Source organism: Salvia splendens, chromosome 8 (assembly GCF_004379255.2).
Source record: "Salvia splendens isolate huo1 chromosome 8, SspV2, whole genome shotgun sequence".
NCBI classification, from domain to species: domain Eukaryota; kingdom Viridiplantae; phylum Streptophyta; class Magnoliopsida; order Lamiales; family Lamiaceae; genus Salvia; species Salvia splendens.
The window spans coordinates 25,346,841-25,363,842 of NC_056039.1; the positions used below are offsets into that span (position 1 = coordinate 25,346,841).

The following is a 17,002-nucleotide window of genomic DNA, read 5'->3' on the forward strand; positions in this document are numbered from 1 at the left end:
AAATTTAATCTCGGTTCCGATCCATAGAAATATACCACTTAGAGCATCTCCAGGGGGAGAATGTATATAGAAAAGTTATATTATGTATTTACCTTCTTAAAAAGTGAAATATACATTTTTAAAAAGTAACACATTCCAAAGAAAAAAAGTATATAGAAAGGTAAATTATTTTTTAAAAATAAAATAATAGTATAAAATGCATTAAAAACATAAAGTGTAATACCTTCTCAAATACATTACTCCCTAGAGAAGGGGTTTTCATGAAAAGAAGACAAATATGGTTGTTATAGATTTGACCTCTCTGGGGAGGTAAAGATACCTCTTAAAAATGGAAAAATGTATAATACCTTCTCAAATTACCTCTTCCATTGGAGAATGATTTTTCATGAAAAAGGTAAATATGATAGTTATATTAGTTTACCTCTCCATTTACCCATCCCCTTGGAGATGCTCTTAGGGTTGATATGGATTTTAATGCATAATTAATAAGAATGATAAAATAAAAAAGTAGTTGAAATTGTGCAGTAGATGATGAGACTCATGAATAATAAAGTAAATGAGAAGAAAAAATATAAATTATTTTCATTTTGGTTTGTTTCCTAAAAATTGAAACTTTCTAAATTTTCTATTTTAGGAAGTGGATCTATTTTTTCTCTTATCTCTCTTATTTTATCCATTGTTCTCTCTTATTTTATTAATTATTCTTTTTAACTTTACCAATAATGTATTCAAATTCGTGTCGTTTCAAAAGTCTCTATTTTTAAAAAACGGAGATAGTATCAAACGAGTGATTAATAAAATTTTTTTTGAAACTGTTCATTGTAAATAAGTCATTTGTTCTTTTATTAGCCTCTTTTTTATTTCTACACTATTTGTTTATTATTTTTATTTTATTAACTCTCGATTTAACTAGCGAGACTCAATTACATAAATCAAGTGCTAAAAATTAGTACTGTAATTGTTTTAAAGGGAACTAATAGTGTAGACTTTATGAAATCCTAATTGGTTAAATAATCTCTAATAACAGTCGTAGTTTCGGAGTCATTTATCTTAGAGCATCCACAATAGCGCCTAGCCGAGCGCCGGCGCTAGGCGGTGCGCTAGGCGATCTATTGCAGCCGCCTAGCGCTCGGCGGTTCCGCGGCGCTAGGCGATCCGCTAGGCGCTATTGCAGCGTCCGGATCGCCTAGCGGGAATTTTTAATTTTTTTTTCCGAAACACTATATATACGCGACTTGCCTGTCATTTTCATTCGCACCACTTGTATTAACGAGTACTCTCTCTATCTAAATTTCTGTACAAGATCAATAACGGTAAATGGATCTCAACAACGAGCCTACTTCAGGGAGTAGCGGATCTCAAACTCCTCCGATCCCCGTGGGAGGTGGATGGAGTCAGATGCACCCATACTACAACATGTACCCGTGGCAGCAGATGATGCCCGGGATACCAGCGGGGGGGAGTCCGCCGGGGGCGTTTCCGGCGATGTCGGGGTGGGCACCCAGTGTCCAGATGCCGGGATGGGCACCCGGGATGCAGATGATGCCCGGGGGGTACCGGCGACGCAGGGGACGCCCGCGACACAGGGGACGCCGGGGGACGTCTATCGCCCCAGTTTTGATTTTTCTACTGGTTCGTCGCACAGATCGACGCCAACGGAGGCTGCGCCTCCGGCCCAGTTTGACACTTTCTCCTTCGATGACTTGGGGTTAGATCTTTCCGGTGTTCCGGATGCTCCCGTTCAAACGGGGGGCGCAGGGCGCCCCAAAGAAGAAAGGCAAGGGGAAAAGGGTCAGCGAGTCCTCGCAGCCGGGTGAGGACGACAACTCGGTATGGAGGAGGTGGACGGACGCGGAGAACGTCGCGCTGTCCAAGGCGTGGGTGAGTGTTTGCGACGATCCTCTCGTTTCGAACAACCAGAGGATCGTCAACTTGTGGGGCAAGATAGCAGCAGCCTACCAGAGGTTTTGCCCGGAGGGGAGGCCACACAATGGGGAGGATTGCCGGAAGGGGTGGGACCGAATCAGGGTTGCGGTCTCCCGATTTTCGGGCTTGTACACCAACGCCCTCCGCATGATGAGCAGTGGGCAAACGGAGGACGACTGTAGGAGGATAGCGGAGAAAGCCTTCCCCCTGAAGGGGGTGTACAAGGAATTCACCTACTGGAACTGCTATCTTGTGCTGAACGACTCCGAGTAGGTGTCGACTCTGGCTGGCTAAAGAAGCAACGGTTGAACTATTCCGGTGATTTCAGTGGCAGTAGCGGTGGTTCCCACGACCTCCCTGAGACGGCCCAGGAGGTCCCGACCCCTCGTTCGTTTGCTCGCCGTACTCGACCGGTTGGGCACAGGCGGGCTCAACGGGAGGCGAGGGCGGTCGCCGGGGGTTCACAGGAGGTCCAGTCGGCATCCCCCCTTGGCCAATCCACAACGGATCTCAAATTCTTCGCGCGTCAACAAACGCGTGCTCAGATGGTCAAGACGATGGTCGAATGGCGGGCGGCGGTGGACCCCGTGGAGAAGAGTTTGCTTCAAACATTGCTTCTGAGCATGCAGGAGGATTTGGAGGCGACACGGAGGGAAGCCGCCGGGAGTAGAGGCGGCGGCGACGGAGGCGGAGGCGGAGGCGATGGTGGCGACAGCGACGGAGGAGACGACGACGGCGACGAGGAGTGAATTATTGTACTTTTTTAAAAATTATTGTAATTTTTTTTAATTATTGTACTTTTTTAAATTATTGTACTTTTTAAAATTTTAATAGTATTATTAATGTTTCCCGTATATGTCTCGTAAATTAAATTTCGTATATTGTGTGATTGTTAATTATTTCATATTGTATATATTTGTTAATAGTGATGTGGATATTATGTGGCTAGGCTATGGCTGGGCTATTGCTGGGCTATTTGTTTGTTTTGATGATGTGGCAGGAGGATTTTTAGTGCTGATGATGTGGCAGTGGCTAGGCTATGGCTGGGCTATTCCTATTGTGGATGGCCTTAGACCATCCACAAACCACAATGCCGCCCAGCCGACCGCTCAGCCGAGCGTCGGCGTTGGGCGGTTCGCTGGGCGGTCTATTGCAGTCGCCCAGCGGGCGAATGGAGAGAGAAATCGCGCAGCGCTGGGGGGTCGCGTGGCGCTGGGCGGTCCGCTCGGCGCTATTGCAGCGCCCGAATCGCCCAGCGCACCGCCTAGCGCGAAATTAAATTTTTTTTTCCCGAAACACTATATATACGCGCTTTGCTCGTCATTTTTTTTTCTCAAAACACTATATATACGCGGCGACGACGGAGACAAGGAGTGAATTGACACTCCTTTTTATTATTGTATTTTTTTTAAATTAATGTATTTTTTTTAATTATTGTATTTTTTTAAATTTTAATATTATTATTAAACTTTTCCCGTATATGTCTCGTAAATTAAATTTCTTATATTGTGTGATTGTTAATTATTTCATTTTGTATATATTTGTTAATAGTGATGTGGATATTATGTGGCTAGGCTATGGCTGGGCTATTGTTGGGCTATTGCTGGGCTATTTGCTTGTTTTGATGATGTGGCAGGAGGATTTTTAGTGCTGATGATGTGGCAGTGGCTAAGCTATGGCTGAGCTATTGCTGTGCTATTCCTATGGTGGATGGTCGAACACTCAAATTTATAAAAAGGAAAAGGCAAAATTGAATAGAACTAATACAAGTCACAGTTGGCACGGGAACTGAATTCATTGTTTGTATTCTTGCCTACGTGGCTAGGCGGGACAGTCTGTCACGTTAGTGTTTTGCCCTCATCTTCATGTTTATCTACGACTTTGCCACTTAATAGCTGAATGTAGAATCTTATGCCTATGGCAATGGGTAAGCAAGTCCAATAATTATTGAACAGACAAAATTGCTTAAAGCTAGAACTCAAACAAAAATTATTCCGTTCGGAATTGCACTAATTTTTTTATTATATTTTTAATCGTATAATTCTAATAAATACTAATTAATGAATTAATTTGAGATTTTTCATTAATATTGACAAATGTTTTTATGATGAGGAAACATCTTTTTTAGTACATCAACTATCTCAACTAATTAAATTTGGTCCGTAATATTTCATAATATCTTTTGAGGTCCATTAACTATAAGTTAATATTAATTCAACTACTTTTTGACTATTTTCAATATTTTCATGACCAAAGTACCCATGAGGGGCAATTCAATCTATTTATTCATCCATTTTTTTCTTTCTTCTAATTTATTTGGGATTAAGTTTAATAGATCTTATACTATTATTAATTAATATAAAATATACCTTATTTGAATATTATGATATTACTTTCTAGTGCTAGTTAATACTTTTATATGGTTACATTCTCAATTATTTAGATAAAATTAAGATAAATATTTTATTTTAATGAATCTCGTAATTTTATTAAACTGAAAATTTAAGTTAATTACACTATATAATATATACTACATTGAAATAAAAATTTAATAAAGTATAAAAAATATGATTCACGAATAGCCGAGGGAATAGATATGAGAACTATGAACAATTTTCATGATGTTGTAAATGACCTAATGATAATATTAAGACGCGGCATTGTGATATTAAACAATTGATTTGCAACTATTGTTTTTTTATTTAATTAAACAGTCATAGATTTAAATTAATCATATATTCAAGTAAGAATATCATTATCTTTTTATTAAATTGATTATTGATAATTTCAACTAATATTTTTAGACTACAATTACTACATAAGAGTAGATAAAATAAAACTTAGCTCTTTTAATTATTTAAGATTCTATGTATGTTAATAAATTTTAATTTTTTTGTAATTATCAATTTTGTATTGCACTTAAAAATAGCATATTCTATGTATAGCTTTAAGATTGAAAAATTAATATTCCATCTAATAAATTGAATTAATTTTATATAATATTTACATATATTTATATCTAAGTCATTTCACTATTAATATTAAATATAATACAATGATTTACAATATTACAAATAAGTAAAACTAAACGTAAATAATTAATAGTAATAAAATATTAATATTATTAAGATACTTTTATTTTGAAATGAAAATTTGAGGGAAAAAAAGATACATCAACTATCCCAAATTACATATTTTAATGAAAATGAGAGGGTAAATAGATTGAATTGCCCTCATTGGCCCTTATGGGTACTTTGGTCATGAAAATATTGGAAATAGCCAAAAAAATTGTTGAATTGATATTAACTTATAGTTGATGGACCTTAAAAGATACTCACTCGGTCCGACATTAGGAATCCCGGTTAGACATTTCCATAAAAAGTGAAATAAAAATATTATAAAATAAAACACTAAAAACCACAAGTAAAAACACATCCAAAAAATAAAGCAAATAATAATGCAAATAGGTCACACATTCCATTATCACATACTCCAATTATTACATACTCAAACATTTCTTAAAATCCACACCCAATTCAACCGAGACTCTTAATGCCGGACGGAGGGAGTATTATGAAATGTTATGAATCAAATTTGCTCATCTGAGATAGTTGAATTACTTAAAAAAGATGTTCCTCTTTTATTATTTTACTGAATGGCACATCTCGTAAATAAGAAGAAATAGGAGGGCGGTTTGGCGACGTAAATCCAGAGACGATTTTCCTTGGAATACGACTCGGAACAAAAATGGAAAGGACTTTGAAAATCATCACAGATCACCGTTAAGCATTTTCCCTCAAACTGAGAGAGAGAGAGAGAGAGAGAGAGTTGTAGAGAGAGAAAGTAGCAGTAGCTGTAGTTGTGACGCGGACGGTGGTAATGGCGGAAGGAGAGAGCGTGAAGCTCTTCGTAGGCCAAGTGCCGAAGCAGATGTCGGAGGTTCAGCTCCTCCAAGCGTTGAGAGATTTCGCCCTCGTCGACGAGGTCAAACTCATCAGAGACAAAGAGACGCGCGCTTCCAGAGGTCCGATTCCATCCTCATTTGCATGTCTCTTTCCAGAATGCGATTTCTGTTTTTTTTTATTTAAAATTAGCTTGAATCAGGATGTTGTTTCGCCATATGCCCTTCTAGAGAGGAGGCAGACAAGGCTGTCAACGCGTGCCATGAGAAGATCACGCTGCCTGGGGTTAGTATCATCGCAATTTAGGCAATGTGGTTGTTTTATGTCGCTAGAATGATTTAATTTTCCAATTCAGGCGTCTAGGCTGTTGCAAATGAAGTATGCTGATGGAGAACTGGAAAGACTAGGTATATGTAGCTATTTTGTGTTAATGATGGTTAATAATAGTAGTATTATGAATTAATCACTTGTAAATGTATTATCAGAGAATAAATTGTTCATTGGTATGCTTCCGAAAACTGTTTCTGATGCTGAGGTGTCAGCTCTATTTTCGGTATATGGAACGATAAAGGACTTGCAAATTCTCAGGGGGTCTGGTCAAACTAGCAAAGGTTAATGGCTTGAATCCTCTTTTCTTATGTTCAAGTTGGCTTGTTTTGTGAGGTTTTCTTTTGCAATATACATATTGAAGCAAAGCAATGCGATGTTACTTGTATTTTTAAGCTAACATACATCTTCGTTCGAATAGGTTGTGCTTTTATGAAATTTGAGACAAAAGAGCAAGCACTTGCGGCAATAGAGGCACTTAATGGAAAGCATAAGATGGAGGTGTGTGTCAATTTAGCAGTTCATGTTTATATGAAATTTTAAGTATTCACTCAGCATGCTTTGATGCATCTACAAACTTGTTAAAGAGCCAAACCTTTTTTTGTGACATAAGCATGCTCTTCAGAGTAATCTAATAAGTATGTCGAATTCATGTCTTAAAAGGTTGTCTGTACTCAAAGTTGCAGTATCTGATTTATAATCGATATTTTCCGCACAAGGTTGCTTTAGTTTTCCTTGGAAAATTTTGTATTTCTCATATGTACTATGAATTGGACTGCTATTTGTATAGCAAGTTTCATTTGGTTATTCTTGAGCGTATGCAGGAAACTCAAGAATCCACTTCTCGCAAAATCATCTTTACTATGAAAATGGTTGTCTTTTTTTAATATTTTTCTGGCTTCTGAAACCACTCCTCTGTTGAATTTTGAAGCAAAGTTATTTTTTTTTTATGGTCCCCAGTAGAAGTATACATCTCCTATCTTTTCAAGAAAAAACATTCTTCTCCTTAAATTTTTAGTCTTACGGTGACAGGGTTCTTATATTCCTTTGGTGGTCAAGTGGGCTGATACAGAGAAGGAAAGACAGACTCGGAAAGTTCGAAAAGCACTTTTGCAAGCTTCGACTTTGCAAATAGCTTCTGGACAACAACAAGCCGTATATGGTGCTCTACCAATGAGTTATATGCCTGCATATAATGGCTATGGTTATCAGGTTTGTTGGATTTTTATTAGGAAAATGTCCTCTTCAGAAGTTTTCTTATTGTACAATGCAGTTTTGTAGCTAAAGGAGTACTGTTCTCCTTTGGTACTGCCGTACTGGTATTTAATTCTAAATGTTCATTTATATCAATTTCTCTTTTTTGTAGACACCAGGTCCTTATAATTTTGTGCGCTATCGCCTACCTCAGTTGCAGAATCGACCAACCTTCCCTAATTTCGTACCAACTACAGACCAAGGACGTTCTATACGTGGAGCCGTTCCTGATCCTTCATCCGGAGCTTCATCAAGTAATTATGCAGCGCCATCTGCAAACTACATAGGTTCTGCTTATCCAACCACACCAGGGGTTCATTATCCCTGGACACATCCTAGAGCAATCATGAATAATCAGCAATTTGGAGCTTCTTCAACTTTGTCACCATCTAGTTCTAGTAGCCAAGCTGTAGCTGCTTCACGTGTTAGACCAAGCTCTTTGGTTCACGTTGAAGGTCGTTGAATCTTCTTCACTCTGATTCTGCTGTCTTTTCCCTAGTTCTTTTGTTTTGTTGATACTCACATGTACTGTGTTCCTTCCTTGTGTTCCCTCTTGAAGACCAGGTCCTCGCGGAGCTAATCTATTTATCTTCCACATTCCCCAACAATATGGTGATGTACAGCTTGCAAATCTGTTTCTGCGTTTTGGTAGGGTTCTGAGTGCAAAAGTTTTTGTTGACAAAACAACGAATGTCAGCAAGTGTTTTGGTATGAACTCTCTTAAATTTTTTCTATCTGATGCAAGTTATATTTAATGGTTTTCCTTCTAATGAGCCGCTATCTGCAGGATTTGTTAGTTATGATTCACCAGCAGCAGCACAAAATGCAATTAATGCAATGAATGGCTATCAGTTAGGTGGTAAAAAATTGAAGGTTCAACTCAAAAGGGAGAGTAACAAAAAAAATCTGAACTTTGAGGTAAGTGATGAAGACAGCTGAATTCATCAAGTGTGAATTCAGAATCTCGGATTTGGAAAATGCTGCAATTCTGTTCAGTCCAAGAACCTTGTAATTTCCTCGTATAAATTGTATATTGTACTCGTAGTTTGTAAAACAGTTGTCGTACGTTTCACATTGAATTTATTTAATTTAATGTAATTTAATTTAATTTAATTTAATTTAATTTATATGACTTGTTTGTTTATGAGAAGTAACTAGACTGTTTCTGAAGTTATTTTATATTTTTAAAAATATCATCTAAAATTTGACCTTTTGATGTTCCCTACTTGTGTAAGATTCAACTGCACAGAAAGGTTGGAAATTTCTGCCATGCCGGCATGGAGCTTATAAAGCGCCCTGCAATCACCTGGAGGCTGGAGTGTCAAGGTGAATTCGTGCAAATTTAAATACTACTCTACTGCTGCAGTTGTTAATGTGACCAAAATTATCATATTGACTGTTGAAAGTTGAAACCATATTTTGCTCGTATTCTGGTGGTTTCTTCGACTTGTTAGTTGCTTCACTGCAACGGCACTTCCTAGCTGAAATATGTTTTATTTGATTTCAGGTTTTCACCTTTTGTTGCTTCTAACGTCTTTGGTCCAGTTTTGTCACAGATGCTTCCTGTTTATGATCCATTATGAATAAAGGTAGTCTCACTTGGATTGAAAAACTGTTTTTTATTTTTTCAGGTTTCCTGCATATATGATTGGTTGTTTGAGTACAATTCATTCTCTTAGTTATGACCGATGCAGGCTACTAAATTTCGTCGATTATTTCGGAAGACTATATTTTTTAAGGTCAGATACATTTACCATTCGAGTCACATGTTCGTTTTTGGATATATATATATAGAGAGAGAGGTTACAACCATATGCATCTTCACCTTCAACTAGAGTGAGAACATGGATTAACCTTGTATGTGATTGAGATCTTGATATCTAATTTATGCTTCTAGGCTTTGGGAGGAAATTAGGCTTTGCTCAAAGGCGGAAATTAGGCTTGTAGAATTCAGGTTTTGCATACATGTTAAGAAGAAAAGCCTGGAAACCGTCTCCGGAGCTTTGAGCTTTTCCATATTATTAAGGTACGAGCTCCAAGCATCTATAATACTAGGGGTCATTGCCTTGAACGGAGCTAAAGACTTGAACTCACTCTGCACAATTGTGGTAAAACTGTCTTGGTAGACAACAGAATCCATGAACAACATTAAACCGTTCAACAAACTAACCGATGTTCCTGCAATAGCAAAAGCATAACTAAAAAACTTACTGATTTTGGTAAGATGCCTTAAGTACCCAGTAGTACACTTCTTTGTCAACATTATTAGGCTTGGCTGTTATTCGAACCGGCCCGCTCGTTGAATGGAGACCACGCAGTGAGACTGACTTTCTTCAAACGAGTGCTTGCTTGATTCTTATCCTCCTGCATGAATGCACAATATGTTTACAACAAGTCAGAAACAACCATACGGGGTTAATGTAACATATGTACTAATTTAATGTAATCATTAAATAAGTTATTCCATACCACATCTCCATGTTCATCTATTTGGATCTGTTTTTTTTAAATTAGCTCTTATATAAGGGAGGAAATTACAAATAAACTCATATATTATAGATAGGAGGATTTTTTTAATTAACTCTTATATGAGGAAGGAAATTACAAATAAACTTTTTAAATTAACTCTTGTATAAGGGAGGAAATTACAAATAAACCTTTTAAATTAACTCTTATATAAGGGAGGAAATTATAAATAAACTCCTATACTATAGATAGGAGGAAATTACAACTGATTTTTTTTATTTTAAATTAACTCTTATATAAGGGGGGAAATTACAAATAAACTCATATACTATATAGATAGGAGGAAATTACAACTGATTTTTTTAATTTTAAATTAACTCTTATATAAGTGAGGAAATTACAAATAAACTCATATACTATAGAATAATGTCTAAGCTCCTTGCCGCTAGGACAAAGGCTCTGGACATCTATTTGGATCTGTTTAGCTTCCTTTTTCCTGCAGCAACCACCTTTGGAATGGCCAACTCTTTTGCCTTCCCGCCATCTATATAGATAGGAGGAAATTACTACTGATTTTTTTTAATTTCAAATTAACTCTTATATAAGGGAGGAAATTACAAATAAACTCCTATACTATAGATAGGAGGAAATTACAACTGATGTCAAGAGGGCTCGAACTCGGCACCTCATGCAATAATGTCTAAGCTCCTTGCCGCTAGGACAAAGGCTCTGGACATCTATTTGGATCTGTTTAGCTTCCCTTTTCCTGCATCAACCACCTTTGGAATGGCCAACTCTTTTGCCTTCCCACCATCTGCAGCTCCATCTTTTGTTGGTTGTGTTGTTTTTTCAACACAAATCTCAACGCCTTTCTACTTGGCTGAAGCAGGTATCTGATTGAAAAAAAACAAATTAAAATTAATGAGGGGAACCACCTATATAATGTAGCAATACATGCAGTAATACATGCATATGATGCACGTACAATAATGTGTGCAACTGTAGTCGCAATAATGTACCAAGACATGTATAATAATACTTGTATCATAAAATTTCAACCCTATGATATTACCAGTTTATAGACAATGCCCTTAAGATGTAAATACCTTGACACTCGCTATGGCTCCACCTTTTTTTGTGGCAGATATCTTTTCATGACTAATGTCAACTGCTTTGGCCTTTCTCTGCTCAGTCACCTGTAATACAAATGACAACCCATTGCATAATGACCATTTTAATGTACATTTGAACAAAAAATGCTAAAATGTAACAAACCTTGGCTTGCTGTTTCTGGGCTTTACTCTTAGCTCCTGCAGCAGCTACAACTTTCTTCACCACATTTGTATAATGTGATTGATCAATTCTTTTTTAAGACCCTTGTACACAAAAGCATCATTCGGTTGGCAATATTTGAAAACAGGTTAATAATGTACAATTGATAGAACACTAAAAAAAATTGTCAATTAAATACCACAGTCTTGTTCATCTCTCCCAAACCAGCCTCAATATCTAGTGATGTCCCACTTGCACCTACTGTCGTATGCTTTTTAGATGGTTCTTCAAGTTCGGCTCCACCATTATTGTTTGATATATGACATTGAAGAAATCATCTTCTCTTGACTTGTGCCTTGGACCGGTATCCTCCACATCATCTACTGGTTGATCGTCTATTGGCTCATCATGTACTGGCTCATCATTATTGTTTGCCTCACCTCGACCACTACCTTTTGCCCCATCGGTTACCTGTGTAGCAAATGGTCAGGACAATCGAAGCCCTCTAAATTGAACGACGACCTATTGAAGATGTTATTCATCGTCTTCTTTTTGTCGTACGCCACCATCATCTTCTCCATTTCTGCAATCCACTCAAGACTGTACTCTTCTTCATCTTCCCTACCCTGAGTCAGTGTTGTTACAATCTCATCATCGTCTACCACATTGTCATCTTCGATTGTCCTGACCCCTTTGCTACACAGGTAACCGATGGGGCAGAAGATAGTGGTCGTGGGAAGGCAAACAATAATGATGAGCCAGTAGATGATGTGGAGGATACCGGTCCAAGGCACGAGTCAAGAGAAGATGATTTCTTCAATGTCATATCAAACGATGATGGTGGAGCCGAACTTGAAGAACCATCTAAAAAGCATACGCCAGTAGGTGCAAGTGGGACATCACCAGATATTGAGGCTGGTTTGGGAGAGATGAACAAGACTGTGGTATTTAATTGACAATTTTTTTTAGTGTTCTGTCATTTGAACATTATTAACCTATTTTCAAACATTGCCAACAAAAAAATATGGTGGATCCGTAGTGAGTGTCAAGGTATTTACATCTTAAGGGTATTGTCTATAAACTGGTAATATCATAGGGTTGAAATTTTATGATATAAGCATATTATTATACATGTATTGGTACATTATTGCGACTACAGTTGCACACATTATTGTACGTGCATCATATGCATGTATTGCTATATTATATAGGTGGTTCCCCTCATTAATTTGTTTTTTTTCAATCAGATACTGCTTCAGCCAAGGGGAAAGGCGTTGAGATTTGTGTTGAAAAAACAACACAGCTAACAAAAGATGGAGCTGCAGAGGGTGGGAAGGGAAAAGAGTTGGCCATTCCAAAGGTGGTTATGTAGGAAAAGGGAAGCCAAGCAGATCCAAATAGATGAACATGGAGATGTGGTATGGAATAACTTATTTAATGATTACATTAGTACATATGTTACATTAACCCCGTATGGTTGTTTCTGACTTGTTGTAAACATATTGTGCATTCATGCAGGAGGGTAAGAATCAAGCAAGCACTCGTTTGAAGAAAGTCAGTCTCGTTGTGCGGTCTCCATTCAACGAGCGGGTGGTTCGAATAGCATCCTAGCCTAATAATGTTGACAAAGAAGTGTACTACTGGGTACTTAACACAACTGACCAAAATTAATAAGTTTTTTAGTTATGCTTTTGCGGGAACATCAGTTAGTTTGTTGAACGGTTTAATGTTATTCAGGGATTCTGTTGTTTACTAAGACAACTTTACCAGAACTGTGCAGAGTGAGTTCAAGTCTTTAGCTCCGTTCAAGGCAGTGACCCCTGGTATTATAGATGCTTGGAGCTCGTACCTTAATAATATGGAAAAGCTCAAGGCCTCAGAGACGGTTTCCTGGCTTTTCTTCTCAACACGTTCATACGTGAGTGGAAAATTTTATTATGATGTTTACAAATTACTCTGATAATTACAAATAATTAACTAGTTAGCCCAAAATAATTGTACAAACACACGGTGGTGGACACACCACTTGATTGGGGAGAACAAAGACTGTTCGACACGTACTGGACTCTTCTTTTTGAGCAAGCGTTGTGTACATGTATCTTTCAGTGGGAGAACTATGACTTGGTAACTGATGTAGGAATAATGTATATGATGCCGTTAATGATGTGCAATATAATGTACTTTTGATTGTGTAGTTTTTCTTCCCAATTTGGTGTAGCAGCCAAGAATACTACTATGTTTCGATCTTCCTGATGGTAAAATGAATATCATTGGCCATAGCCTGGCTGAATCTCATGGTTCATTCAATGCCAAATACCGGGAAACACCCTCAATGCTGGAATGTAATGCACCTTTTTTCATGTCTATGTTATGTTACGTTGCATTATATTCCTCGGAAGTTACATTATTTGGAGTTCTTAGCCAATTTATTTTTTTATGTAGAAAAAGTTCCAAGGAGATGCACTTTGTAGGTTTCAAAAATGGAGACTCAAATCAAAAAAATTTAGTAGTCATGTGGTAACAATGCTGTGGAGGAATAATATAGCCTCAATGGAGACGGGGGTGTATGTGATGCGTCATATGGAGACCTACTTTGGCGAAAGGGAAAAAGAATGTGACTGCGGACTCAGTGCAAAGGGGACAAAGAGCTTAATAATGTTGCGAATAAAGTTTGCGAATAAACTGCCGCCGCCAGGAATTGGAGAGAAAAGCCGCCAAAGTTCAACTTTGATAAGTGGTTCGACGAATATGGGATGAAGTGATCGTCTGGATACTGAATGGGTACTTTGTTTTGAACCAAATCAATTGTGCTAAACTTGTTGGAATTGGAATTATATTTTGGTATTAACTTATGAAATCATTAACTCTCAACATATAATGAATATAAGTATAATGCATGGTTGTTAGTGATACAGTTTTAATGTATCGAATGACTAAAATAATGGACAAGTATTTTGTAATGTACTATAAGGGAATAATAATGTACTATAAGTTAATTGCTTGTTAATAAATATGTTTGTAATGTATTATAAGGGAATAATAATGTACAAATTAGTGAATAATGTAAAATAAGGGAATAATAATGTACTATAAGTGAACAATAATGTAACTGATGTCAATATCAACCAGAGATGTATTATTAGAAACCAAACTGAAACCCAAGTAAAGGGAATGTATTGAATAATAAAACAAATGCGAAAAACAAAACAAATAATGTAGTTTGCTAAAATACATCAACATTCTCATTGCAACACCCATGCATTCAACAATATATGACTTTAATGTACTGTAAGGGAATAATAATGTACTTCATGTGCATAATAATGTGCATAATAATGTACTATAAGTTAATTGCTTGTTAATAAATATGTTTGTAATGTATTATAAGTGAATAATGTAAAATAAGGTAATAATAATATACTTTAAGTGAGTGAATAATGTAAAATAAGGTAACAATAATGTACTATAAGTGAGTAATAATGAAACAAAACAAATAATATAGTTTGCTAAAATACATCAACATACTCGTTGCAACACCCATGCATTCAACAATATAGGACCTTAATGTACTATAAAGGAATAATAATAATAATGTACTTCATGTGAATAATAATGTACTATAAGTTAATTGCTTGTTAATAAATATATTTGTAATGTATTATTAAGTGAATAATAATATACAAAATAAGTGAATAATGTAAAATAAGGTAATAATAATGTACTATAAGTGAGTAATAATGTAACTCATGTCAATATCAACCAGAGATGTATTATTAGAAACCAAGCTGAAACTCAAGCTAAGGGAATGTATTGAATAATAAAACTAATGCGAAAAACAAACAAATAATGTAGTTTGCTAAAATACATCAACATTTCCTCTTGCCCTACCTCAGCTCATTCTCGTTCCCCATCTCTTTAAGCATTTGACAGTTTCTAAAGTCGTGGTGTCCCATCTCATCGCAAGCATTACACCGTCGAAGAGGCCTACTAGCCTCCTTTATAGCATTTTGTCTCTTGGAAATCAGACGGCTCGTAGAGCTGCTAGTGTGGCCCTTTGTTTTGACAACATCCGGAGGATGGACCTCAACTACTTCGGGTCTTACCATTCCATAAAACTCTTCAATCATTCTCCTCTTTTCTGAGGCCGACGTTGTAGGAGTTCCAGATTGAAGAGAATTACCAAGTTCTTCAACACCACCTACGAAAGCACGAAGCACATCAATGTCCGTCTCAAATCATCGAAGAAACCCACATAACATCGAAAACCCTTGATTTGAAACAATTTGTCTATCGTCAACAATGGATCTGGTAGGTAAAGTGTCATCAAACTGACCATGGACAACCTTGGCTAACGGAGTCTTCATCCATCTGCTTTCGCAGTATTTCTCAGGAATTTTTTTCATTTCATTGTTTTTGAACAAAAAAAAGATATGGTTGCACATATATCCCTACCTACCGAACAGTTTGCATTCGCACGAGTATGACTCATCAGTCTTATAGTGTCTCACAAAATACGAATTGCGATTGATGTCCTCAAGTTTGTAGGAGTCAACCATATCTGTAGATGAAAAACCCAGAACGCGGCATCTATCATTACCCTCAACAATTTCTTCTTGTATTTTCTTGAACATACTATCGGTGTACAGCGTCGAATCATGTTTCTCGAATGGCAAGGTAGTGGCCAATATGGGCAGGGCAGTTGTATTGTGGTAGTCCAACTTTGCTCTAGCATTCAGCTGAAATTCCAATGCATTGTTGAAATTCAAGTAGAATTCGGCAATGTTGGAGCGGGGCTTCAAAAAGTTTTTATAGAAGTTGTTCTCCGACTCAGATATGGATATCGTCCTAATCATCAAACCAAGTGAAAAATCTCTGAAGTATGCAGGTATCCAGAATTTCCTATAGTCGAACAATGTGTTGAACCAGTCAACGTCTTCCAGACCATGACGTTCCACTACTCCACTCCACTCTTCTTCGAACTGGTCAAGTTCAAGCAGGTCGCACCAAACATAGGCATTGAATTTTTTCTTGAAATCTTCATCCTTTAGTAACCAGTTCAGAACCTTGGTTGCCAACTTATACATAATATGCCACAAACACCATCTGTGTCGAGTGCCGACAAGAACCTCTTCAATAACTGATCTCATCCCCAAATCTTGGTCTGTTACAATCATTTTTGGTACAGCACCAATGCACCAAAATGTTTGATCTCAGAGCCTCCAATCCTTCCCCTATCTACACTTCCTTCCATCTCATCTTCCACACTTAAATTCCTCCACCTTCCATTGGAGCGGAGCTTTGCAGATCCAAGCAAGAGAAGACTGAAGATTGAAGATTCAACCTTGGTTTTTTATCAATTTCTTTCATGTCTCGTACTTTTATTGTTTTTACTATTTGTCTATGAGTAGTTAAACATCATTTGTAGATTTTTGGGTGAAGACTATTGTGAACATGTTTTGATTTATTGAACTGAACCTTTTCCTTAAAAAAAACAAAATGTTTAAATAACCAAGCAAATGCCCTTGTTTTCTCGTTGCACACCAACCCAACATCGAAAGTTACAGGTTTTCCATGATTGTCCTTTCCCGTGAATGGCGTGAAGATCATACAATACTTGCGTTTGACAAGCAAAGAAATACGTCATTAGCTATGAATAATGTATAGGACAAGCGTAGTAATGTAGTACTGTCCCGACTGTGGGCTGTGATTATCTATAAGGTGTCGCAGAGAGTAATGTACAATACAAGCCTTGTAATGTAACAATAAGTAATGTAGGGTAATAAGTAAATAATGTATACATGCAGGGGCGGGCGCAAAAATTTTCGATAGTAGGGGCTAAACTATATTCTCTCCAT

At 37.1% G+C, this 17,002-nt stretch overlaps 1 protein-coding gene across 3 annotated transcripts; it reads left to right on the forward strand.

Moving 5' to 3' along the window:
• The first annotated feature begins 5,715 nt into the window (after nt 1–5,715).
• LOC121743913 (RNA-binding protein BRN1-like) lies at nt 5,716–13,842 on the forward strand. 3 transcript variants are annotated; one of them, XM_042137301.1, is made up of 13 exons: nt 5,716–5,950; nt 6,031–6,113; nt 6,184–6,235; nt 6,314–6,439; nt 6,577–6,656; nt 7,188–7,367; nt 7,522–7,864; nt 7,974–8,117; nt 8,197–8,327; nt 8,645–8,735; nt 8,917–8,998; nt 9,104–9,148; nt 13,590–13,842. In XM_042137301.1, exons 1-11 carry the CDS (start codon nt 5,806–5,808, stop codon nt 8,994–8,996), a joined length of 1,455 nt encoding a protein of 484 aa, XP_041993235.1. In that variant the 5' UTR covers nt 5,716–5,805; the 3' UTR covers nt 8,997–8,998; nt 9,104–9,148; nt 13,590–13,842. The 3 variants fall into 3 exon arrangements, with proteins under 3 accessions (XP_041993235.1, XP_041993233.1, XP_041993236.1); XM_042137299.1 differs by lacking the exon at nt 13,590–13,842 and adding an exon at nt 9,307–9,982; XM_042137302.1 differs by lacking the exons at nt 8,917–8,998; nt 13,590–13,842 and adding an exon at nt 9,307–9,435 and having other exon boundaries at nt 9,041–9,148.
• Nucleotides 13,843–17,002: the final 3,160 nt, after the last annotated feature.

Excerpts from the sequence above, each read along its gene's own strand:
- LOC121743913 (XM_042137301.1), top strand. The coding sequence starts at position 5,806 with ATGGCGGAAGGAGAGAGCGTGAAGCTCTTCGTAGGCCAAGTGCCGAAG. Across the intron at positions 6,657-7,187 it reads ATGGAAAGCATAAGATGGAG|GGTTCTTATATTCCTTTGGT; the intron begins GTGTGTGTCAAT and ends TTACGGTGACAG. Across the intron at positions 8,118-8,196 it reads GAATGTCAGCAAGTGTTTTG|GATTTGTTAGTTATGATTCA; the intron begins GTATGAACTCTC and ends CGCTATCTGCAG.